The sequence below is a fragment of the Muscardinus avellanarius genome, assembly GCF_963383645.1.
Source record: "Muscardinus avellanarius genome assembly, chromosome: 1".
Classification (NCBI taxonomy): Eukaryota; Metazoa; Chordata; class Mammalia; order Rodentia; family Gliridae; genus Muscardinus; species Muscardinus avellanarius.
In genome coordinates, this window is record NC_137786.1 from 58,639,847 (window position 1) to 58,665,707 (window position 25,861).

Consider the following 25,861-nt stretch of genomic DNA (forward strand, 5'->3'; position numbering starts at 1 on the left):
CTCCCAAGTGCTGCGATTACAAGTGTGCTCCGCCACGCCCGGCTTTATTCTCTATTTTGAAACGGTCTCACTAAGTCGCGGAGGGCCTCGCTGAGTAGCTGAGGCTGGATGTGAACCAGCAGTCCTCCTGCCTCAGCCTCCCAAGTACTGGGATCACAAGTGTGTGCCAGCATGCCTGGCTTAACTTTTATTTTGAAACAGAGGCTTGTTAAATTGCTAAGGCTGTTCTCAAATCTGTATGGCCCCCTCGCGTCTCAGCCTCCCAGTTTTGGGATTCCGGTGTGTGCCACCATGCCAGGCTGAATGTTAGAGTATTTACATAGTTTTTGTGAAAAGACCGTAACTTGGTATTATGTGAGATTTGTATTTCCCTTTGTAATTCTTGTAGTCTGTACTGGAATTAACGATAATTGTAAGCATTTATGAAAAGGACACGATGGGGTAATTCTGATAGGTGAGACCAAAACACTTAATTGCTTTATAATTTGGCAAAAAAGAATGGGAGTTAGAGCTGTGTAAAAGTGTGGTCATGAAAAGGTTTAAGTTACCTAGAGAAAAACAATTAAAAAGTACGCTTTAAATTTTATTTATAATTGTACAATTTTTATGTTCTTTTAAATATGCCTTCATTGGTACATTATGGCCTCACATAATGTAAATGATGCTGGCAGTGACATACATGCACACAGTACTCGGTGGCCCTTCCACATCACTTTTCTTTTACTCAAATAAGATAATATTTTCTTTCTCCCTTTCTTCATTCTGGTACTAGAGATTGAACCTAGGGGTATTCTATTTCCTAGCCACACCCCTACCCCTATTTCATTTTTTATTTTGAAACAGAGTCTTCCTAAATTATGGCACCCTGGCCTCTAACCTGTGGTCCTCCTGTCTCAGCCTCCAAATTACTGGAATTATAGGTGTGCACCAAGTGGCATGCTTGGCTGACAGAATATTTTTCTCTCTCTTTTTTTTTTTTTGTAGTGCTGGGGATTGAACTGCAGGGTGATTCTACCTCTGAGCTACACCCCCAGTTCTATTTTAATTTTTATTTAGAAACAGGGTCTTGCTAAATTTCTGAGGCTAGTTTTGAACCAGTGATCCTCATGTCTCAGTCTCCCAAGTGCTAGGATTATTGGTGTCTGTTACCATACCTTGCCTTAATAAAATATTTTTTTTCTTTCTTCTTTTGGTACTGGTGGTGGAACCCAGGGCCATTCAACCTCCGAACTACACCCCAGCCCTATTTTTTATTCTTTGACAGGGTCTCACTGAGTTGCAAAGGGCTTCACTAAGTAGATGAATCTATCTGCAAACCGTGACCCTCTGTCTCAGCCTCCCAAATGCTGGGATTACAAAGCATGTGCCACCACGTCCGGCCTAACAAAACATTTTCAATGAAATTTTTAAGAAATTATCTTTCAAGCTGGGTGTGGTGGTGCACGCTTATAATCCCCGTGCTTGGGAGGCTGAGACAGGAGGATTGCACAGGTTCGAAGCCAGCCTCAGCTACTGAGTAAGACCCTGTTTCCAGATAAATTATAAATAGGTCTGGGAGTATAGCCCAGAGGTAGAAACTCTGGGTTCCACCCCAGTACCACCAAAAAAAAAAAAAAAAAAAAGTCTTTCATTGTGAAGTCTAAAACAGTAAAAAACTTTTTACTTTTTGTTATAAAGATTCCTCAACAAATAGAAGATCAGTCATGTAAAAATGATGAGTGCAAAGATTTCATATCTCAGCCTGAGAATAAAGATGCTTCTCTTGAAAATGTGCAGCCAGATGAGCCCAAGACTCATAATGAATGTCTAAGGTAAGCATTTTATCAGTTACATGTTTTAAAAATTTTTTTTTGACCTCCGAGCTACACTTCCTGCCCAATTATTTTATTCTTTATTTTGAAACAGGGTCTCACTGAGTTGCAGAGGGCCTCACTAAGTAGTAGCTGAGGCTGTCCTCGAACCATGATCCTCCGGTCTCAGCCTCCCGAATGCTGGGATTACAAGTGGGCGCCACCACGCCCGACTTTTAATTTTGTATAAAGTTTTAGAGCTCAAATTTTTTAGGTACAAGCTAGTTAGAGAGCTGGGCGTGGTGGCGCACACTTGTAATCCCAATGCTTGGGAGGCTAAGACAGGAGGATACACCCCCAGTACTGCAAAAAAAAAGCAAAAGCTACTTAGATGGATTTGTTATCTGTATATTGAATTATAGAATGTTTAAAAATGTCTAAAAGTACAACTTCACTTTTCAGGGATGCTTATATCATAGTTTTCATGTTGATTTCTCAGTTACAGAATAGTTTGAAAAGAGCTACTTACCACAAATTAGAATTTCAGTTAAGGCCAGGTTAAAGACACATGTCTGTAACCCCAGTACGTGGGAAGCTGATTGGAGGATCACAGGTTTGAGGCCAGTCTCAGAAATTTAGTGAGATGCTGTTTAAAAATTAAAAACAAAAAGGGCTGAGGAGCCGGGTGTGGTGGCACATGCTTGTAATCCCAGTATTGGGGAGGCTCAGACCAGAGGATCACGTTTTACGGATAGCTTTAGCTACTTAGTACGGCCCTTTGCAACTCAGTGCGACCTAGTTTGTGTGTGTGTGTGTGTGTGGGGGGGTTCTACTAGGTGTGGAACCCAGGGGCTTTTCTACCTCCTGGCTATACTCACAGGTATTTTATATTTTATTTGGAAACAGGGTCTGACTAAGTTGCTGAGAGCTTCACTAAGTAGCTGAGGCTGGCTTTGAACCTGCCCGATCCTCCTGTTTCAGCTTCCCAAGCGCTGGAATTACAAGCATGCGCCACCATGCCTGGCTGAGACCCGTTTTTAAAATAAAGAATAAAAAATAGGGCTGGGGGTGTAGCTTGGAGGAAGAATGCCCCTGGGTTATAGCCCCAGTAACACACAGAAAAAGGGGGGAAGCTGAGGGTGTAGCTTGGAGATAGAATGTTCCTGGGTTCAACCTCAGTACTAAGAAAACAAACAAAAAGAATTTTAGTTAATATAAATAGCTTTATTCTTTAAGTTGCATATTAAATTACATATCTGTCAAAATGTGAAAATTCTTTTTATTTTATTTTTGCAGTACTGAGGATAGAACCCAAGGGTGTTCTACCTCCGAGCTATACCCCATACTGGGGATGGAACCCAGGGGCATTTTACATCTGAACTATACTCCCAGCCCTATTTCTTTTTTTTCCTTTATCTTGTTGCAGGGTCTCACTGAGTTAGTTGCAAAGGGCCTCACTAAGTAGCTGAGGCTGTCTGCAAACCGCGATCCTTCTATCTCAGCCTCCCAAATGACTGGATTACATACCTGGGCCACCAGGCCTGGCTCCCAGCCCTATTTTTTATTTTTTATTTTGAAACAAGGTCTCACTAAGTTGCAGAAGGCCTCACTGAGTAGCTGAGACTGTCCCTGAACCTTGATCCTCCTGTCTCAGCCTTCCAAGTGCTGGGATTACAGTTGTGTACCACCACACCTGGTTCAGGTTGACCTTTCTTAATAGTCACTAAGAGATCTTTAATTCATTTATATATTTTCATTGGTTTTTTCATCTATCATGATAAATAAAAGACAAAGCAACTAGTACTTCTGTTTTCTCTGGAGAGCAAGCTGTTTATTTTGGACAATGATTGTATGCTCAGTAATTTAGCAAAATACTGTTTAGTTTGCTTTTCTCTTTTATTTCTTTTGTTTTATGAAATATACCCTGTTTAAGTAATGTCTACATAGGAAATCTCAGCTTAAATTGTTTTTAGACAATTTGGAGGACAGCCAGGCATGATGGCACAGGCTTGTCATCCCAGTATTTGAGAGGTGAGACAGGAGGATCACAGGTTCAAAGTCAGCCTTGGCAACTTATTGAGGCCCTCTGTTCTTAATGAGATCTTGTTTCAGTATACAGAATGAAATTGGGTTGGGGTATAACTGGGAGGTAAAATGACTCTGGGTTTTATCTTCAGTATTTAAAAAAGAAAAGTTTGGAAGACAGACTAGTTCTTAGTTGAGAGAGAGAGAGGGGGGGAGGGGGAGAGAGAGGGAGAGAGAGAAAGAGAGAGGGAGGGGGAGGGAGGGAGGGAGAGAGAGGGGGAGAGAGAGAGAGAGAGAATGAATGAGAATGAATGAATGTGTGAGAGAGAATGTGTGTGTGTGTGTGAGAGAGAGAGAGAGAGAGAGAGAGAGAGAAAGAGAGAGAGAGAGAGAGTGAGTGTGTGTGTGTGTGTGTGTGTGTGTGTGTGTGTTTCCTGTATATTGCTCCCAGGGCATTCTACTTCTGAGCTGTACCCCATTCCTATTTTATTTCTTACTTTCAAACTGAGTCTTGCAACGCTGCCCAAGCTGGCTTCAGAACTTGCTATCCTCTTATGTCAACATCCCAAATGCTTGGATTACAGGCATGTGCCAGCAGGACTTTTTAAAATTCAAGTCATATTTTCATCTAGCTATTTAAGATGATGGTTGAGTGTGTCATGACCAAATGTATGTCTGGGTAAAAGGTAGTAGGAGTATCCAGGTGTGGTGTCACACAGCTGTAATCCCAATACTTGGGATGTTGAGACAGGAGGTTCACAGGTTCAAGACCAGCAACTTAGCAAGACTCTCAAAACCTAACAAGACCCTGTTTCAAAAGGGAAAAAAAAAATTTTTTTTAAAGGGCCAGAAGTATAGGTTGGAGGTCCAGTGCCCCTAGGTTCACCCTCCAGTACCACCAAGAAAAAAAAAAAAAAAGATAATGAAAGCAAAGAGGTAGAGGTGGCATACTGGCATATACACCTTGATATATTGCCAACATAAAATATCAGAGCATCTTTCCCAGTCTGTCTTTACACAGGTTAATGAAGATTACAACTGGAAAAGGACTATTCTGGGGCAGTTAGCTGCTGCTACTTCCATTTACCTCATTAATAGACATCTCTGTACATAAGTAGATATATTCATTTATTTTAAAATTTTATTCTAATTTTGAGATGAACTTTTGGGTATCCAGATTTTTTTTTTTTTACTTTTTATATTTTGTTGCTAGGGATTGAACCTAAGGCCCTGAAAGCACATTTTACTACTGAGCTACAGCCCCATCTCCTTAAATTTTTTTTTTTTTTTTTTTTTTTTTTTTTTTTTTAGTGCAGTACTGGGAATGCAACCCAGGGCATTCTACCTCTGAGTGACATCCCCAGCCCTATGTTTTATTCTTTATTTTGTAACAGGGTCTCACTGAGTTGCAAAGGGCCTCACTATGTAGCTGAGGTTGCCTGCAAACAGCGACCCTCATTTCTCAGCCTCCCAAATACTGACATTACAAATGTGCACCAACATGCCCAGCTTCTTAATTTATTTATGTATTTTTTTTAATTTGAGAGTTTTGTGTGTTTCCATAGTGGTTTCCAAACCATCATCTTTTTAACTGGCAGTCTGGCTTAAAAAACTTGATTGTGTCTTTTTTTTTTCTTATAGTATTCAAGAGGATAATCAAACGAATGTACTCAAACAAGTCCCAGCTTTAAGGACTCGGTTTCAAAAACTAAAGCCAAATATAAGAAGAAGAATTGGAAGAAGAGAGTCTTCCTCAAAGGAAGAGGTACCAGAGGAGATTGTCTCTGGGGAAATGACAGCAGCTTTGAGAGAAATCCTAAGACTCAACACCCCACCAAAGGAGGAGGTACCAGTGACGACAACGTCTACTGACGAAACCAAGTCAGATTTACAAGAAACTGAAAGAAGAAACAGCTTTCCCAATGAGAAGATGCCCAAAGTGGCTGACATCCCTGTGGAAATGGAAGCAGATTTGGAAGCAACTGGAGGAGAGATTTCCCCAGTGGAAAAGATACCAGACGTGACTGACATCTCTGTAGAAATGGAGACAGGTTTGGAAGCAACTGGAAAAGAGATTTTCCCAATGGAGATTCCAGAAATGACTGGTGTCACTGTGGAAACAGAGATAGATTTGAAAGCAACTGGAAGAGCCATTTCCCCAAGGGACAAGATGCCAACGCTGATGGATAGTGTTGAGGAAATAGACACAGATTTGGAAGAAGCTAGAACAGGCATATCCCTGCAGGAAAATGGCCCAGGGGAGGTCAGACTTCTAGGTGAAATGGAGGCAAGAGAGACGACGCTACAGATGATTGATGTCACTGAGGAAAGAGAGACAGATTTGGAAGAAACTGAAAGACAGATATCTACACTGGTCACAGTTCCAGAGGAGATCAAACCTACAAGTGGAATGGAAACACGTTTGAAAGATATTAGAGAAACTTCCCAAGGGGAAAAGGTGCTTTTGAAGGACAGTGCCTTGGGGACAAAGGAAGGTGATGTAAAAGAAACTGGAGAAAGAGACATTTCCCTGTTGGAGACCTTAGCAGGACAGGTGCCTGCCACTGAGGAAATGGAGACAGATTTCAAAGGGACTGGAAGAGAATTTTCCTTGAGAGCAAGAGAATCTGAAAGAATTGGTGTTACTGAGGAAATGGTGGCAGATTTGGAAAAAACTGAAAAAGTAGACATTTCTCCAAGGAAAAATGAACCAGAACGTGCTATTTCAAGAGAAACTGAAAAAAGTGTAATACTGAGTAGTGGTGACCATGTTACCACGCCTTCACTGGATATGAAAGTATGTATTTTTCTGCCCTTTAAACATTTTTGTTGGATACTTTTTAAAGATTAAAGTTACCAAAATAATTCCATAATTATTCCTCAATAATACTTAAAATATCTAAAAATCAGAAGGATAAAGGATGACTTTTCTTTACTTAAAATTTTTTTCTTGCTGAAGATTTAAAGAAGTTTATTAAAAAGATAGAAATAGAGAAGACAGTTACAGCCTCATGTTACCCGAGGGTAACATGAGGGTGTGCTTTGAATGAAATCACCCTACTTTTTAAATTTTATTCATTTTTTTTGTGTGGTACTAGAGATTAAGCCAAGAGGCATGCATACCTTTGAGCTATACACCCCCAGCCCAATTTTATTACTAATTTGAAAATAGGGTCTTACTAGGTTGATGAGAGTCTTACTACTTGCCGAGGCTGTCCTCAAACCTGTGATCGTTCTGTCTCATCCTCCCAAATACCGGGATTACAGGTGTGTGCCACCATGCCCATCTGAAAGATGTCTTTTCTAACCTCCAATATTTTTTGAACTCCAAATTTTTGGGGGTGATCAAACCCAGGAGGATTCTATCTCTGAGCTACAGCCCAAGCCTTTTGTAAATTTTGAAACAGGTCTCATTGTGTTGTGGAAGATCTTGTGAAGTTGCTACGACTGGCCTCTAATTTGAGATTCTCCTGCCTCAAGTCTCCCAAGCACTGGAATTTAGGTTCATATCACCACATCTAATACCAGCCATAATGTTTTATAGTTAGGTTCTTGAAAAACTGGATTTTTGTTTAAATTTTTGATACTGGGGATTGAACCCAGAGACATTCTACCTCTGAGCTACACCCCAGCCCTTTTTATTTGTTATTTTGAAAGTGTCTCACTAAATTGCAGGGGTTGGTCTTGAACCTGTCTTAGCCTCTCAAGTACTGAGATTACAGTGTGTGCCACTGCGCCTGGATTGTGTCTGTGTGTGTGTGTGTGTGTGTGTGTGTGTGTGTGTGTGTGTGTGTGTATGTATGTGGTACTGGGGATTGAACTCAAGGAGGTTCTACCTCCAACATACACCCACAGCCCTTTTTATTTTTTTGTTTAATACAGGGTCTCTAGACTGCTCCAAGTCTTCCCAAATGGCTGAGACTGATCTTGGACCTTCGATCCTCCTCTTCTCAGTCTCCCAAATACTGGGATTATAGATGTGTGCCACCATGCCCAGCCTGAAAAGTTTTTTTTTCTTACTGGTAGTTTGAAGTTATTCTTTTACATAAAAGGAATACAGGAAATTGAACTGAATTTTTACTAATCTTAGTATGAATGTATGTTGAAATTATTTTTTTGCCATCTCTCTTTTTTTTTGTTAAATTTTTATTTCCTGCCCCACCTCACTTACTCCACTTATAAAGTTTCTTTTGTTACACATTTTATTTTATTTTTATTTTTATTTTTTTTGGTGGTACTGGGGGTGGAACCCAGAGGCTTTCTACCTCTGGGCTATACTCCCAGACCTATTTTTTTATATTTTATTTGGAAACAGGGTCTCACTGAGTTGCTGAGAGCCTCACTAAGTAGCTGAGGCTGGCTTCGAGCCTGTGCGATCCTCCTGTCTCAGCCTCCCAAGCGCGGGGATTACAAGCGTGTGCCACCACGCCCGGCTTGTTACACATTTTATTTTGGTTGAAGTTCATGCTTAAATAACATTTTAAGGTTGTTATTCTGAAATTTTTTGGGTAGAGACCGGCACTTGTGGTTTGAAAAATCCTACTATATAGTATGAAAAATTTTACTCAATTCTAGGTTTTAACATTTTTATGTTAAATTTTACTTAAAAATAAAAACCAAACTTTAAATTTTTTCTTTTTTTTTTTTTTTTGGTGGTACTGGGATTCCTGGAAGCCCTTCTATCTCTGGGCTACACTCCCAGACCTATTTTTTTTATATACTTTTCATTTGGATACAGGGTCTCTTAAGCCAGCGCGGCTGGCTTTGAACCTGCGCAATCCTCCTGTTTCCGCCTCCCAAGTGCGGGGATTACAAGTGTGTGCCACCACGCCCAGCTCAATTTTTTTTGCAATACTAGCGATGGAACCCAGGGGGCATTCTACTTCCCAGCTACACCCCAGCCCTATTTTTTATTCTTTATTTTGAAACAGGATCTTACTGAGTTGCAAAGGGTCTCACTAAGTAGCTGAGGCTGTCTGTGAACTGAGGTCCTCCTGTTTCACCCTCCTAAATGCTGGGATTACAAGTGTGAGCCACCAAACCCGGATTGGGCAAACTTTAAATGTTAAATGAGAGTGTTAGGCTGGGCGTGGTGGGGCACGCTTGTAATCCCAGCACTTGGGAGGCTGAGACAGGAGGATTACACAGGTTCGAAGCCAGCCTCGGCTACTTAGTGAGGCTCCCATCAACTTAGCCCCTGTTTCCAAATAAAATAGAAAATAGGTCTGGGAGTATAGCCCAGAGGTAGAAAAGCCCCTGGGTTCCACCTCCAGTACCACAAAAATAAATAAATAAATAAATAAATAAATAAATAAATAAACGAGTGTTTAGAAAATAGGCATCTGTTTGAAATGTGTGAAATACTTCCAGAATCTATATATGCTCAATTACTGTTACTGTTTCTCTAGATCATTAGCAGTGAAGTATTACCAGTGATTCACACACCTATGGAAGAAAAAAAATCTGAAATGGAAATATCCAGTCACTTAAGTCATTTCAAGACTGCTTCACAGGCTCCTGAACCTGGTGAAGCAGAAGACCAGGGGCTACAACCTCCAGATATTTCTGATCAGTCTTCAAATATTAATTTAAGGTACAACTATATAGGTCTGTGTGCTTCTAAAGAAAAAGCATATGAGGTTTTAGATTATGCCAAACTCAGTAAGGTTTCAAGGCATAAAATATACAGGAGAGTGAAATTTTAAGATAGAAGACTCTGAGATACTGAGGTTATTCTGACGGTATATATTATGAGAATTACTAACACATACAAAGTCATATGCAACACATACTCCTACTAAGTCAACCTGGGTTTAACATGTTGTGTAAAGACAGTATAATTGCTTGCACTCAGAACTGGGTTGTATCACTCATGTTTTTCGGGATATAGCATATAATTTTGTTTTCCTACTAAAAGTTAGCATTAAATGTTTACTCCCAATCTTTAAGTTTGTCCTAAGACTCCATTCCTACTACCCCTTCAGTTTGTCTAAAGTTTGTTAATCCTTGTTCCAAAAGTGAATCTCTTCCTCAAGAACAGAAGCCACTTGAAGTTAAATCAGCACCTTTTGTGAGAAGTCGATTCAAGAGACCAAAACCAAACTTATCAAGAGCAGCTTTAAAGATTACAAAAGCAGAAAAATATGGACCTGGGAAGAAATTAGAAACTGATAAAACAGAGTCCATTGTGATACAGCAGGATACTCAACAAGCTAATACGCTTCCTTCTCAACATGTAAGATTGTGTGTGTGTGTGTGTGTGTGTGTGTGTGTGTGTGTGTGTGTGTGTGTGTAGGTGTAGGGAGAGTTAGTTAATGACGTTATCATGATTTTACAAGTTTGTTCATTTAATTTACTTTGTGTGATATTGTTCTCATTATTAACATGCCTCATTATTCCACAGTTTATGTAAGAATCTCCTAGGAAGAATAGAAATACAAGTATTTATTTTATTCTGTTGTGAAAAGTCAAAAGTTTGATAAGAGCCAAGTATGGTTGGTACACGCCTGTAACCCCAGTTCTTGGGAGGCTGAGACAGGAGAATCGCAGGTTTGCTGCCAGCCTTATCTACTTAGTGAGGCCCTTTGTAACTTAGACCCTATTTCAAAGTAAAAAATAAAATAAGGCTGGGGATATAGCTCAGAGGTAAAAACTGTCTCTGGGTTCAATCCCCAATATCACACACACATAAAATAAATGAATGAATAAATAAAGGCTTAATATGAGTTTAAAATAGATTTTTTTTTTTTTTTTTTGCGGTTCTGGGGATAGAACCCAGGGGCATTCGACCTCCAAGCTACACCCCCTGCCCCCCTTTTTTTTATTCTTTATTTTGAAACGGGGGTCACCATGCCCAGCTAGATGTTTTATTTATTTAACTTGAAGTATAATAAGTTAATGAAAGTCGGGCGTTAATGATGTAGCTGGGCGTGGTGGCGCATGCTTGTAATCCCAGCCTTCGGGAGGCTGAGGTAGGAGGATCGTGGTTCGTGGCCAGCCTCAGCAACTTAGTGAGGCCCCTGCAACTTAGTGAGACCCTGTTTTAAAATAAAGAATAAAAAATAGGGCAGGGGCTGTAGCTCGGAGGTTGAATCTCCCTGGGTTCCATCCCCAGACCCGCAAAAAAAAAAAATTAATGAAGTAATTATATGCTATAGCATCAAAAGCTTTGAAATGAAATGTTAATACTCATAAATTGGGTGTTTTATATACATAATGTACTTCTTTTGTGTATGTGTTTGGTACTGGAGATTGAACCTAGAGACATTCTTCTTCCAAGCTACATCCCTAGCCCTTTATTTATTTTTTGTTTTGGAACATGGTCTTGCTAGGTTGCTGAGGGTCTTGCTAAGTTGCTAAAGCTGGACTTGAACTTGCTATCCTCCTGTTTCAGCCTCGTAAGTACTAAGGAGTTAAGTACTCCTAAGTACTCCTAAGTACTAAGGAGCTAAGATTATTGGTATGCACCATGGTCTGGTTTGTTGGAGTATTTTTTTTTTTTTTCAGTACTGGGGATGGAACCCAGGGGCATTCTACCTCCGAGCAACATCCCCAGCCCTATTTTTTATTCCTTATTTAGAAACAAGGTCTCACTGAGTTGCAAAGGGCCTTGCTAAGTAGCTGATGTTGTCAGCTACTTGGATCCTTCTGTCTCAGCCTCCAAGTGCAGGGATTACAAGTGTGTGCCACCATGTCCGGCTGCCTATTTTTTATTCTTTATTTTGAAACAGGGTCTCACTGTCTGCCGAGTTGCAGAGGGCCTTACTAAGTAGCTGAGCTTGTTCACAAACTCTGATCCTCCTGTCTCAGCCTCCCAAATGCTGGGATTACAAGCGTGTGCCACTACGCCCAGGTTTGTTGGAGTATTATCATTATTATTTTTTTTTGGTAGTACTGGGGGTTTCTACCTCTGGACTATACTATTTGGAAACAGGGTCTCACTGAGTTGCTGAGAACGTCACTCAGTAGCTGAGGCTGACTTTGAACCTGTGCAATTCTGTCTCAGCCTCCCAAGTGCGGGGATTACAAGTGTGCACCACCACGCCCATTTGTTGGAGTATTTTTAAAAGTTGAATTTTCTAAAAGTAGAATTGCTGGAAATTTAAAATTTTTACTGATACTTCCCTATTGTCCTCTGCCAAGACTGTATCAGTTTATTCTAATAGTATATGAAAGTTCTTATTTCCTTATACTTTGTGGGGGGAGCATGGGGAGTTGAACCCAGGAATATTCTGCTTCTGAGCTATATCTCCAGCTCTTTTTTTTTTTTTTTTTTTTTGGTGGTACTAGGGGTGAAACCCAGAGGCTTTCTACCTCTGGGCTGTATTCCCAGACCTTTTTTTTTTTTTTTAAATATATATTTTATTTGAAAACAGGGTCTCACTCAGTTGCTGAGAGCCTCACTAAGTAGCTGAGGCTGGCTTCGAACCTGTGCGATCCTCCTGTCTCAGGCTCCCAAGTGCAGGGATTACCAGCGTGCGCCACCACGCCCGGCTATCTCCAGCTCTTATTGCATTGTATTTTGAGTCAGGGTCTTGCTAAGTGGACCAGGCTGGACTTGAACTTGGATCCCTTAGTTTATTTTCCTGTACATTTACCAACTCTGGATTATTTTTTTTTCTCTAGGATGTGGCTTCTCTAATGACATCAAGAGAAAAAGATATATCAAGTCATATGGAAGAGGATTCTGTGATAGTACCATGTATTCAGACTGAAAAGGACCCTTCCCTTCCAAAGTCATGTGAATCTAAAGAGGAGTCTCAGTCAACACAAACCCAGCAAAATGATACAGTTGTTCCTACAGGGTAAACAGTGAATTTCTTGAATAACTAAGAGATGTTCTCAAGTATTCATTTTTATTAGAATACACTAATGTATCTTAAAATGAATAGAAGGAATATGTGGCTTGTTTTAATTGATATGGCAGACTGCTTAAATGGAAAACCAGGTTGAATTTGACATCTTTTTTTGTTGTTGTTTTTTGTTTTGCGGGTCTGGGGATGGAAGCCAGGGGCATTCAACCTCCGAGCTACACCCTCTGCCCTAGTTTTTATTCTTTATTTTTGAAACAGGGTCTCACTGAGTTGCAGAGGGCCTCACTAAGTAGCTGAGGCTGTCCGTGAACTGTGATCCTCCGGTCTCAGCCTCCCGAATGCTGGGATTACAAGCGTGCGCCACCATGCCCGGCTGAATTTGACATCTTTTAATGCTTGCTCTCTTATCTTCATTGTTAGCCACATAAGGTTCTGTTCAAAGCATTTCACTAATCATATAATTTCTTTTTTTTGTGTGTGTGGTACTGGAGGTGGAACCCAGAGGCTCTTTGACCTCCAGGCTACACTCCTAGACCTATATTTTTATATTTTATTTGGAAACAGGGTCTCACTAAGTTGCTGAGAGCCTCACTCAGTAGCTGAGGCTGGCTTCAAACCTGTGCGATCCTCCTGTCTCAGCTTCCCAAGCGCTGGGATTACAAGCATGTGCCACCATGCCCGGCTACTAATAAGCATATAATTTCATTACCTTTTTAACCATTTTTTTTTTTGGGTGGTACTGGGGTTCCTGGAAGCCCTTCTACCTCCGGGCTACACTCCCAGAACTATTTTATATATATTTTTAATTTGGAAACAGGGTATCTTAAGCCAGCTGAGGCTGGCTTCGAACCTGCATGATCCTCCTGTCTCAGCCTCCCAAGCGCGAGGATTGCAAGTGTGCGCCACCACGCCTGGCCCTTTTTAACCATTTTTAGGTGTAGATCCCAGTGGCATTAAGTATATTCACATGGTTATCTGGGTGAGGTATTACGGTGGTGCATACCTGCAATCCTAGTATTTGGGAGGCTAAGATAGGAGGATCACAGGTTTGAAGACAGCTTCAGCAACTTAGCAAGACCCTGTTTGAAAATGAAAAATAACACAGTCTGGGGTGTAGCTCAACTTCCCAGGTGCTGGGATTACAAGGGTGTGCTACCACACCCAGCTCTATTCTTGAAACAGGGTCTTACTAAGTTGTGGAGAGTCTCACTAAGTAGCTGAGGCTGGCTGTGAACCTGATTCTCCTATCTCAGCCTCCCAAGTGCTGGGATTATAAGCATGTGCTACCACACCTGGCTTCCCCAGTCCTTTTTATTATTATTTTTATGTTTTGAAGTAAGTTACTACATGCTGCCTTCAAACCTTCAATTTTTCTCTTTCATCCTCCCAAATACTGGGATTATAGGCTTGCACCACTGCACCCAGCTCAAGTTACATAATTTTACAGTAGTTTTCAACTTCTTACAGTTAAGCTCCCTTTTTCACCTTGTGTCTTTCTGTAGGACTCATGAGAGAAACACTTCGTCACAAGAAATGAAGGAGAGCGTTTTACAAACTGCCGTACCCATGAGGGGCCGACTTCAGAGACCCAGACCAAATGTGAGAAAGGCTCGACAGAGGACAGTAGAAAAAGATGAGGCCAAAGGCGTAGTTGCAGAAGAAGGAACAGTACTGCAACGAGATGGGGCTAAGGAGAAATCCCCGCTGAGGGTGAGCTGCTGCCATGCAACGAGATTGAATCTTTTAACCTTTCTTAAAGTATCAAGTGGCTTAGGACATAGTCGTCACACACTTATTTTTCTTAGTAAATACATAATATATCCAATTTATTTCAGATTTACTATTCTAGGTTCTTTTACATAAAAAGATATTTTCCACTGGGCGTGGTGTCTCACGCTTGTAATCCCAGCATTTGGGAGGCTGAGACCGGAGGATCATGGTTCGCGGACAGCCTCAGCTACTTAGGCCCTCTGCAACTTAGTGAGACCCTGTTTCAAAAATAAAGAAGACTAAAAAATAGGGTGGGGGTGTAGCTCAGAGACACAATTCCCCTGGGTTCCATTCCCTGTACTGTAAAAAATACACCCCCCCCCCCAATTTCACCATTCTTTGTAAAATGTTTAATCCAAACGAAATAATTTAATACCCCACTTTTACCACCTTATGATAATACTGAAAAACTTTTGGCTTGTCTCTCTGAGTTAATTTCTGTGCAAGCATATACATACACTTAGTAAAGTTGAATTTTAAAATCATATGTTTTAACTTTCTGTTATTCATTTAATAATATAAGTGATTCTACATGTTAGTAAACTAGGACTTTGTCTTTTTTCTGCAAAAGCAAGTCGGTTGTTGTGGTGCAAATTTGTAATCCCAATATCGGAGAGGCTGGGACAGGAGGATCACAATTTAGAGGACATTACAGCCTTTGCAAATCAGGCTTTCACCAACCTAGTGTGATATTATTTCAAAACAAAAAATAAAATGGGCTGGGCATAGCTAGGAGGTAAAATGTCTCTGTGTTGAACCCCCCAGTACCACCAAAAAAAAAAAGAAAGCTAGGAGTGTTGGTGCACACTTGTAATTCCAGTATTTGGGAGGCTGAGACAGGAGGATCACGGTTTGGCGAACAGCCTTAGCTAGTGAGTCCTTCTGCAACCTTGTTTCAAATATAAAAAAAAATAGAGCTGAGGGGGTAGCTCAGAGGTAGAGTGCCCCTGGATTCCGTCCCCAGTACTGCAAAAAAGAAAGAAAGAAAGAAAGAAAAAAGGAAAGAAAGAAGGGAATGAATGTATGTATTTAATTTTTCTCTTTTGGTAAAGTTGCAATCCAGGGGCATACTAAGTATGCACTTTCCCTCTGAGTTATACGGCTAGTCCAAACTTTAAAAAAATTTTTTTTTTACTTGTAAAACAGACTTAAGTGTGGCATAAACACATTACTGCAATAATTTTATTACTTTTTTTTTTTAATGGTACTGGGAAGTAACCCAAGAGCATTCCATCTCTTAGCTACCCCTACCCCAGTCCTATTTTTATTTATTTATTTATCTATCTATTTATTTATTTATTTATTTATTTATTTATTTATTTATTTATTTATTTATTTTCAGTACTGGAGATGGAACCCAGGGGTATTCTGTCTTCAAGCTATACTCCCAGCCTTATTTTTTAAAAATTTTTTTATTTTGAAACAGTGTCTCACTGAATTGCAGAGGGCCTCACTAAGTAGCTGAGGCTGGCCTTGACCCTGTGCTCCTCCTGTCTTAGCTTCCCAAGTACTAGGATTACAAACGTGCATTATTATGCCTGGCTGGAATTATAATTTTAACATAAATATCCCAAGTGGGAATATATAACTGTAGTAGGAGATGGCCCTAGATTTGATCCCAGCATCAAAAGACAACAAAAGCAGCTGGGCGTGGTGGCGCACGCTTGTAATCCCAGCATTCGGGAGGCTGAGACCGGCGGATCATGGTTCGCGGACATCCTCAGCTACCTAGTGAGGCCCTTTGCAACTCAGTGAGACCCACTTTCAAAATAAAGAATAAAAAATAGGGCAGGGGGTATAGCTCGGAGGTCAAATGCCCCTGGGTTCCAACTCCAGACCCTCAAAAAAAAAAAAAAAAAAAAAGACAACAAAAGCACAATCTAAATACTTTTTTTTTTTTTTTTTGCAGTACTGGAAATAAAACCCAGGGGCATTCTACCTTTGAGCTACACCCCCAGCTCTATTTTTTATTCTTTATTTTGAAACAGGGTCTCACTGAGTTGCAAAGGGCGTCACTAAGCAGTTAAGGTGTCCGCAAACTCGGATCTTCCTGTCTCAGTCTCCCAAATGCTGGGATTACAGGTGTGTGCCACCATGCCCAGCTTAAATAACGTTTTTAATGATTGAAATATTTAGATGGTATGCTCTGCCACATAAAAAAGAATTACACACACTAACCTGGTTTTGTCTTTTCAGTCAAATTCTCCAATTGAAACTGAAGTCGAAGTTGTAGCTTCCAAAGTTTCAGAATGCAGAATGGATGAAAATCAGAGTCATGTGGTTTCTGAGGAACACCTTCATGTTAATGAAAGAAACATTTTAGATGAAAAGATGAAGTAAGTTTTTTAAAGCAAAAGTCTAAAACTCAAAAATAAAATTTAGACTTTTCATTATTTATTTATTTATCTTGGGTGGTACTGGGGTTCCTGGAAACTCTTCTACCTCTGGGCTATATTCCCAGACACCTATTTTTTATATGTATTTGGAAACAGAGCCTCTTATGCCAGCGTGGCTGGCTTCGAACCTGTGCGATCCTCCTGTCTCCACCTCCCAAGCGCGGGAATTACAAGTGTGCGCCACCATGCCCAGCTTCATAATTTATGTAACTTTGTATTCCAAAAACTTTATGAAAGGGTAAATTAATTACTAGAGTATTTTAAATCTGCTTCTTCAAATACTCTTAAGAATCACATAGCTATTGCTCTGAAAGTCTGGCAAGCATTCTCATTTTTGCTATTAAAGTTGAACTATTTTTTTTTTTTTTTTTTTTTTTGTGGTACTAGGGATGGAACCCAGGGGCTTTCTACCTCTGGGCTATATTCCCAGACCTATTTTATACTTTATTTGGAAACAGGGTCTGACTAAGTTGATGAGAGCTTAACTGAGTAGCTGAAGCTGGCTTCAAACCTTTGTAATCCCTCTGTCTCAGCCTCCCAAGTGCGGGGATTACAGGCATGCACCACCCCGACTGGCTTAAAGTTAAACTTTTATAGTAGGCAGAAGTTCTTAGGTTTTTTTTGTTTCTTATGAATTCATAACCTACTGACTAAAATTCATGAATAGAAAGTGCTATGAAGTACTATATATTGTATTTAGAGTCAACTTCATCTGAGCCAGATGGTATTGTTTTTATATTTTATTTTTAATTTTTTTTATTTTTTATTTCTTTTGCAGTACTGGGGATGGAACCCAGGGGCATTCTACCTCTGAGCTGCATTCCCCACCCCTAATTTTTATTTTTTATTTTAAAACAGGGTCTCACTGAGTTGCATAGAGCCTCACTAAATAGTAGCAGAGGCTGGCCATGAACCAGGATTCTCCTGTTTAAGCCTCCCGAATGCTGGGATTACAAGTGCGCACCATCATGCCCGGCTCTTGTTTTTATTTTTTTAATGAGATACAATAATAGGTGAAGAAATGTTCATTTGAGCACTTTTATTACTTGCATTCTGCATAATTACTGATAGTAAAACCGTGTTCATTAGCTTCTTTGGTAAAAACACATTTGTGGATATAATTCATGATCCATGTTATTTACCAAATTATCTTTGCAAGTAGAGCATGTTTTACTGAAGTGTTTACTTATTTTCTTCAATTTTATGGATGTCTTCAGTACCTGTGATTTTGAATAATCCAGCTTTCTTTATTTACAAAATTACCTTGATTTTGGGTGGGGAGGAATCTCAGATTATTGTATGCTTTTATGGGCCCTTTAATAAGGTGAAGTCATAAAAATAGAATTTAGCTAAATTACATTGACTCTTTGGATATAAGATGCTCTTGATTTTAGATTGCTTTGGGCAGTTTGTTTTCATTTGAATAGGTTCCTACTGTGAAGTTTTTTTGGTTTAGTATGGATTTCTTTCCTTTCCTTTTTGAAATGCCCTTTAATTTTAAATTTAGGGCCAGTGTTTTCTTCACATTAATTTCAGGATCTCCTGCTAAGCCATTTCTCATTTATTCATTCATTCATTCACTCATTCATATACTGGGATTGAGCCCAGGGTCATTCTACCTCTGAGCTACACCCCTGGATCTATATTTTTGTGTGTGTGTGTGTGTGGTATCCCCGGGCTTTTCTACCTCTGGGCTATACTCCCAAACCTATTTTATACTTTGTTTGGAGACTGGGTCTCACTGAGTTTCTGAGAGCCTCACTAAGTAGCTGAGGCTGGCTTCGAACCTGTGCAATCCTCCTGTCTCAGCCTCCCAGGCGCTGGCATTACAAGTGTGCCACACCTGGCTCATCCCCAGACCTATTTTATTTTATTTTATTTATTTATTTATTTTTTGGTGGTACTGGGGTTCCTGGAAGCCCTTCTACCTCCGGGCTACACTCCCAGACCTATTTTTGCATTTTTATTTGGAAACAGGGTCTCCTAAGCCAGCGCGCACGGCTGGCTTCGAACCTGCGCGATCCTCCTGTCTCTGCCTCCCAAGCCACGGGGATTACAAGCGTGCGCCACCACGCCCGGCCCGACCTATTTTATTTTTAAAAATTTTGATAATGTGTCTTGCTATGTTGATGAGGCTGGCCTCACACCTATGATCCTACTGTTTATCCAAGTATTGGGATGACATGCATGTACCACCACACTTGCGTCTTAGGTATATATTTTATTCTTGAATATTTTTGCATAATCACATTTGATAGCTTATGCTAAAGTATAACTTGTTTCCCTAAATACATTAGCCTCTACTGAAATGTATTGGCTACCATTGTCATTTTATTAGAACTTCTCTGCTGGTATATTTGGAAATGTGCAAACTACTCTAGGTTTTTTTTTTTTTTTTTTTCGGGTCTGGGGATGGAACCCAGGGGCATTCGACCTCGAAGCTACACCCCCTGCCCCTATTTTTTTTATTCTTTATTTTGAAACAGGTCTCATTAAGTTGCAGAGGTCCTAAGTAGCTGAGGTTGTTCACGAACCATGATCCTCCTGTCTCAGCCTCCCAAATGCTGGGATTACAAGTGTGCGCTACCACGCCCAGCTGTGTATTTTATTTTGAAATAATCTTAGGATTAGTTTTTGAATATAGACTTTTTAAAATAATTCTCCTATTCAGGTATATATTTGTTTTTAAACTTCCTAATTTAGATTCTTGCCAGTTACTAAAATATTTCCAGGAAACTAAGATAGCTATTCGGGTCTCATTGGGAGCTGTGACTGTGGTATTGAATATGAAAACTTTGTCTGTTTCATTTGGCAGATGCAAATGAGTTATGTTATGAATCTTAGTACATTGGCTGTCTGTAAACCCTTCTCTGTCTTTTTGCTTTTTGTTTTGTGTGCTGGGGATTGAACCTAGGACCTCACCTTTCCAGTGAGCTTTCAGGCATGTGGTAGGAGAATAGACTTGACCTCAAGCCTGCTATTGAGCCAGCAGAACCAGATGGTTTTGACCATTGTGTATTTGCTGATACCCAAGCTCAGTGGAAGGCATTTAAGTACTGCTATGAAATCCATTTTTATCTTCTGGCATTTTGGGGTATCTAGTAAATTTCTCTAAAAATTACTTAAAGTGGCATGAAACCACACACCAGAACCAATGAATAGAAGTAAAAAAGATTTATATTACAAACTGTTCCATAGGTTATGCAGAAAATGGAAGCTGTAAAAGATGTAGGGGGTTATTTTATATGGTTGGTTTTATCACCAATTTATATATAATCCTTTGAACTTAGAATTGGTTTGTATTCAGAATTAACAGCTGTTACGTCAACAAGGAATTCAGATTTTGTTCTTGAACATGTTTTGTACTTCATTTTAGATATGAAAATAAACCATATGTTCCTAGTCCAGCACAACTAATAAGAAAGAAATTCCAAAAGACTAAGCCAGATTTGGGAAGAGCACAGAGTAAGGAGGAGGGCCAAGGTATGGAAAAGAGTGCAGTGCATCAGAGCACGACCAGCAAACAAGAAGATAACTTGCAAAGCGATTCTGATAACCAGCTCCTTGAAAACGTAAGCTTGGACAAAAGCACTTTTCTTTAATGAACTCTGTTTTGTCAGGATTGTGATGGAGAGCATTATTTTTATTGCAGTACTGGTGATTGAATTCAAGGTCTCACTCTTGCTAGGCAAGAGCGCTTTCACTGAGCTAAAGCCCTTGTCTCACTCTGTTGCCAGGCTAGCCTGAAACTTTTCATCTTTCCTGCCTCAGTCCCAAGCAGCTGGGCTTACATGACTGCACCACTGTGCCTGGCTAGTTTAAATTTCTTTCTTCTTTGTTTTCTTTGGTATTGGGGATTAAACCCAGGGGTTCAAACATGCAACATAAGTGCTGTACCACTGAGATACATCACTATTTATTTATTTATTTATTTATTTATTTATTTATTTATTTATTTATTTGTGGTACTGGGGTTCCTGGAAGCCCTTCTACCTCCGGGCTACACCCCCACGGGCTACACTCCCAGACCTATTTTTTTAACATTTTTATGTGGAAACAGAGTCTCTTAAGCCAGCGAGGCTGGCTTCGAACCAGCACGATCCTCCTGTCTCCGCCTCCCAAGCGCGGGGATTACAAGCGTGCGCTACCACGCCCGGCCTTATGGAATTAAACCTAGTGGCGTTGTACTTGTCTCAGCTACTCAAGTGCTGGGATTATAGATGTGTGCCACCAAACTTGGCTCCCAGTCCCGTGTGTGTGTGTGTGTGTGTGTGTGTGTGTGTGTGTGTGTGTGTCACAGGGAATTGAATCCAGAGGCATTCTACCTCTGAGTTACACTCCTAACCTGATTTTGTTATTTGGAAACAGGGTCTAACTAAGTTGTGGAGAGCCTTGCTAAATTGTCAAGGCTGGCTTTGAATCTGTGATCTTCCTATCTTAGTCTCCCAAGTACTGGGATTACAAGTGTGTGACACCAAGCCTGGCTTCTAGTCTTCTTTTTTGGTGGTACTGGGGGATGGAACCTAGGGGCGTTCTACCACTAAGCTGCTCCCCCAGCTGCATTTTATTCTTTATTTTGAGAGCTTTTTTTGTTGAAATGGGATCTCACTAAGTTGTTGAGGCAGGCTGTGAAACTGTGATCCTCTTATCTCAGCCTCCAAAGTACTGGGATTACAAGCGTGTACCACTAGTGTACCACCATACCTGACCTCTAAGGTCCATTTTTATTTTATTTTATTTTTTTTTTTTTTCATATTTATTTTTAATTGGTGCACTGTATTCATACATCATAATGGGATACATACTTTTGTAGACATACATGCACACATTGCCCAGTCAGCCCCCACCCGATCCCCACCCCGATCTCTCCCTATCCCCCCCTCCTATGCTTGGCTTAGTAGTTGACATCTAGTATTATAGCAATTTATCTAAAATTAAAAATGATAATCTCACATAACAGTTTCATTTGTCTGATACCAAGCTTTTGATGACTTAAAGATAACATTTCAATATTTCTTTTTGCTTTCTTTCTTACCAGAGAATCTATTTTTTTCTATATTTTAGGTGAAACTATCATATATTTATATATTTATTTTTCAGAAAAAAAAATCTATCCTAATATGGAATATGGACTCTAGGTACCCACATCGATCTTGAAAAAGAACAAAGCTAGAAGATATATATTTTCTGATTTCAAACCATATAAAGCTACAATAATTGAAACAGTGTAGTACTATTCTAAAGGCAGATATATAAACCATTGGAGTTAAATAAAAGCCTAGAGCTAAATTCTTCCCTATATTGTCAAGTTATTTTTGACAAGGTTTCCACGAACATTTGGTGGTGGAAATAATAATCTTTTAACTAAATATTGTTGAAACATAATAATTACATGGAAAAGAATAAATTGGACCCTTACCTAATCCCATATACAAGTATTAACTCAAAATAGATAAAAGACCTAAATATAAATCTTAAGACTATAAACTTTTAGGAGAAAATCTGGGTCATAAAACCTCACAACATTGAAATTGGCAGTGATTTCTTGGTTATGATTTCAATGGCACAGGCAACAGAAGAGTATACAAACTCCCTAAAAAATAAAAAACATATTGTATATCCAAAGACAATGTAAACAGAGTTAAGAGTTACTAATAGAATGGGATAAAATATTTCCAAATGCTATATCTGAAGGTATATTAATATTCCAACTAGACATCCTAAAAATTAACAACAATAAAGGCAAACAATACCTTTTAGAGATAGGTAACAGACTAACATAAATAATGAATCTCCACAGATAACCAATCTTAGTTGTCTGTTGGATGGAAAATCTTGTTTCTCTAGTTCTGATGTGTGTTACCTATTTCTTCTTTGTAGTTAATCTCTTTGAGTATTTTCTCTAGTGCTGGTTTTGAAGACATAAATTCCTTCAGTTTCTGTTTGTCATGGAAGCTTCTTATTTCTCCATCTAATTTGATAGAAAGTTTTGCTGGGTAGGAAATTTTTGGCTGGAAGTTGTTTTCTTTCAAAATTGGGAATATGTTACTCCAAGCCCTTCTGGCTCTCATAACTTGGTTTGGGAAGTCTGGAGTGATTCTAATTGGTTTGCCTCTGAATGTCACTTGGCCCTTTGCTTTTGTTGCCTTTAAGATTCTCTGCTTGGCTTCCACATTGGTCATTTTGACAATTATGTGGCGTGGGGATCCTCTTCTCCGATCCTGTCTAAAGGGAGTTCTATACGTTTCCTGGACCTGCGTATCGACCTCTTGCTCTATGTCTGGAAAATTTTCTGCTATTACTTCCTTGAAGAGATTGTTGATCCCTTTAGTTTCACTTTCTTTTCCCTCCTCTATTCCAATTATTCTTAGGTTAGCTCTCTTAAAATGGGCCCATATTTCTTCAATATCAGATTCCTGCTGTCGGATATTTTTTCCTAGATTAGAAACTATGCGTTCATTTTTGGAATGATCATCTTCTAAGAGCGAGATTCTGTTCTCCATGTGTTCTAATCGGTTGTTTGTGCTTTGAATTGAGGCCTTTACTTCATTAATTGCATCCTTTATCTCTTTTTGGCTCTCTCTGAGTTCTTTTCGAAGCACCTCTATTATTTCTACAGTTATTTTCCTGATTTGATCTTCTAGAAATCTCTGATTGTCTGTTTTATCGGGTTCTGATGTTGTGGGGTTGTGAGCATTAATTGCTCCAGTATTATTCCTCTTTCCCATGATTTCGGAAGTTTGTGCCTTCTCTGGGTTCTTCCCTTGGGTCACTATGACTTCACTTAAGGTGCTCTGGATCTCGAGTCAGTAGTATCTCAGACCCCACTACTCCTTTACTGGGTTGTATCACAGAGTCTCCGACCCAGAGAGTCGATAGAGGCTGCTTTAGACCGTGGGGGGTGCCAGGTTGCACGTTCTCCTATGGTGTGATATCACTGCCACCGCCCCTCTCCCACTGGGTCAAGTCCCAGTGAGTACAGTACTGGGATTTCTCCGCTGTGGCCCACAATTTGACTCACTGTTCTTGAGTACGCAGATGTAGCTGTAGTGAGTTCCGTGCTGCTGCCGCCGGTGGCAATATGGCGCCGCTGCTACGCCCTCGGCTGTTGGGCTGGCGTTTTTTTTTTTTTTCTTGGTTTTGATTTCCACTCTGAATCCCTGCAGCGTGTGCTGAGCTCAGACACTGGGGGCTTTAGATGTCCTCTGCGCCGAGAAATCCCGCCTGGCTGTTCCGCAGCGGCTCCCCTCGGCTTGCTGTGGCCGTCCCATGAATTCGCCGGCAGTATGGCGCTGCTGCCGCGTCTGCCGCGTCCTCGGGCGTGAGGATATCCTCTGTGGCTCTGTTCTCAGTCTGCTTTCTCTCTGGAGCCTGGTGATTTTTTTTTTTTGTTTCTCTGGTGATGTTGTTTTCTGGCTTTGAAAGGCGCTGATTTTGTGGTAATGGATATTTGTTGTTAGCGGGGCTCTTAAGCCCCGCTTTTCTCGGTCGCCATCTTCCCGGAAGTCCTCTAAGGTCCATTTTTAAAAAAATAATTAATTTTGGGGTTCCTGGAAACCTCTGGGCTACACTCCTAGACACCTATTTTTTATATTTTTATTTGGAAACAGGTTCTCTTAATCCAGCAAGGCTGGCTTCGAACCTGAGCTATCCTCCTGTCTCTGCCTCCCAAGCACAGGGATTACAAGCTTGCGCCACCACACCCGGCTTCCAAGTCCATTTTTAATCTTTATTTTCATTTTTGTGTTACAGGACATTGAACCCATGATACTCTACCACTTAGCTTACATGCCCAAATCTATTTATTTATTTATTTATCTATTATAATTTAAAAAAAATTTATTGTTAATACTTTTTTTTTTTTGGTGGTACTGGGGTTCCTGGAAGCCCTTCTACCTCCGGGCTACACTCCCAGACCTATTTTTTTTTCTAACACTTTTTATTTGGAAACAGGATCCCTTAAGCCAGTGTGGCTGGCTTTGAACCTGCACGATCCTCTTGTGTCTGCCTCCCAAGTGCGGGGATTACAAGCATGCGCCACCACGCCTGGCTATTATTTATTTATGTATTGATTGATTGATTGATTGACTGATTGATTGATTTTGGTGATACTGGGGGTGAAACCCAGGGGCTTTTCTACCTCTGGGCTATACTCCCAGACCTATTTTATACTTTATTTGATGGTACTGGGGGTGGAACCCAGAGGCTTTCTACCTCCGGGCTATACTCCCATACCATTTTTTTTTTTAATATGTTTTATTTGGAAACAGGTTCTTACTAAGTTGCTGAGAGCCTCAGTAAGCAGCTGAGGCTGGCTTCGAACCTGTGCGATCCTCCTGTCTCGGCCTCCTAAGTGCGGGGATTACAAGCGTGTGCCACCACGCTCGGCCTTATTTTATACTTTATTTGGAAACAGGGTCTCACTAAGTTGCTGAGAACCTCAGTAAGTAGCTGAGGCTGGCTTCAAACCTGTGCTATCCTCCTGTCTCAGCCTCCCAAGCACTGGGATTGCAAATATGTGCCACCACTCCTAGCTCTTTATTTATTATTTTGAGACAGAGTCTCACTAAGTCGCTCAGGCTTGCCTTAAACTAGCAATGTTCATTGTTCTGAGAAAGTGGGATCACAGGCATGTGCCACTACCACTGGCTAGTTTTAATTTTTGTGCTATATTTCTTTTCATGAAAAATTTAGAAACTGATCACTTGTGAACATGTAGAGGTTTATGCCAATATGCTAAGCCAAATTTACATAAAGATTGTTTTCATGGTAATATTAATTGTTTTATCTTAAATTTAAGGAGAAAACGGAGATTCCAACATCTTTAGAGGTTTCAGCAAGAAAAGATTTTGTTGCTTCTAAAGAGTCTGATTTGGTCATAAAGGATGATCAATTAGAAGTTGTTCCATCTGGAAGTGTTGGAGATGAAACTGTAAGAAATAAATCTGTGTCTTCAGTTGCTGAAGAGCAGTATCTCAGTAAATTAGCAAGGTAATATTTTATTTAGTAAATACTTAGAATAGGAAATCACTTATTCTATGGATGTCCTACCTTAATTTACTTACAG

At 40.1% G+C, this 25,861-nt stretch overlaps 1 protein-coding gene across 1 annotated transcript in view; it reads left to right on the top strand.

Moving 5' to 3' along the window:
- BDP1 (BDP1 general transcription factor IIIB subunit) overlaps positions 1-25,861 on the top strand; it is a gene marked incomplete at both ends in the record, with an annotated part of 101,120 nt that overhangs the window by 43,785 nt on the left and 31,474 nt on the right. The window contains 9 exons of the mRNA XM_080704273.1: positions 1,678-1,811; positions 5,457-6,612; positions 9,224-9,476; positions 9,800-10,050; positions 12,441-12,619; positions 14,131-14,338; positions 16,595-16,734; positions 20,171-20,366; positions 25,595-25,785. Of these exons, the coding sequence (XP_080560399.1) occupies positions 1,678-1,811; positions 5,457-6,612; positions 9,224-9,476; positions 9,800-10,050; positions 12,441-12,619; positions 14,131-14,338; positions 16,595-16,734; positions 20,171-20,366; positions 25,595-25,785 (2,708 nt within the window). The remainder of the gene's footprint in view (positions 1-1,677; positions 1,812-5,456; positions 6,613-9,223; positions 9,477-9,799; positions 10,051-12,440; positions 12,620-14,130; positions 14,339-16,594; positions 16,735-20,170; positions 20,367-25,594; positions 25,786-25,861) is intronic.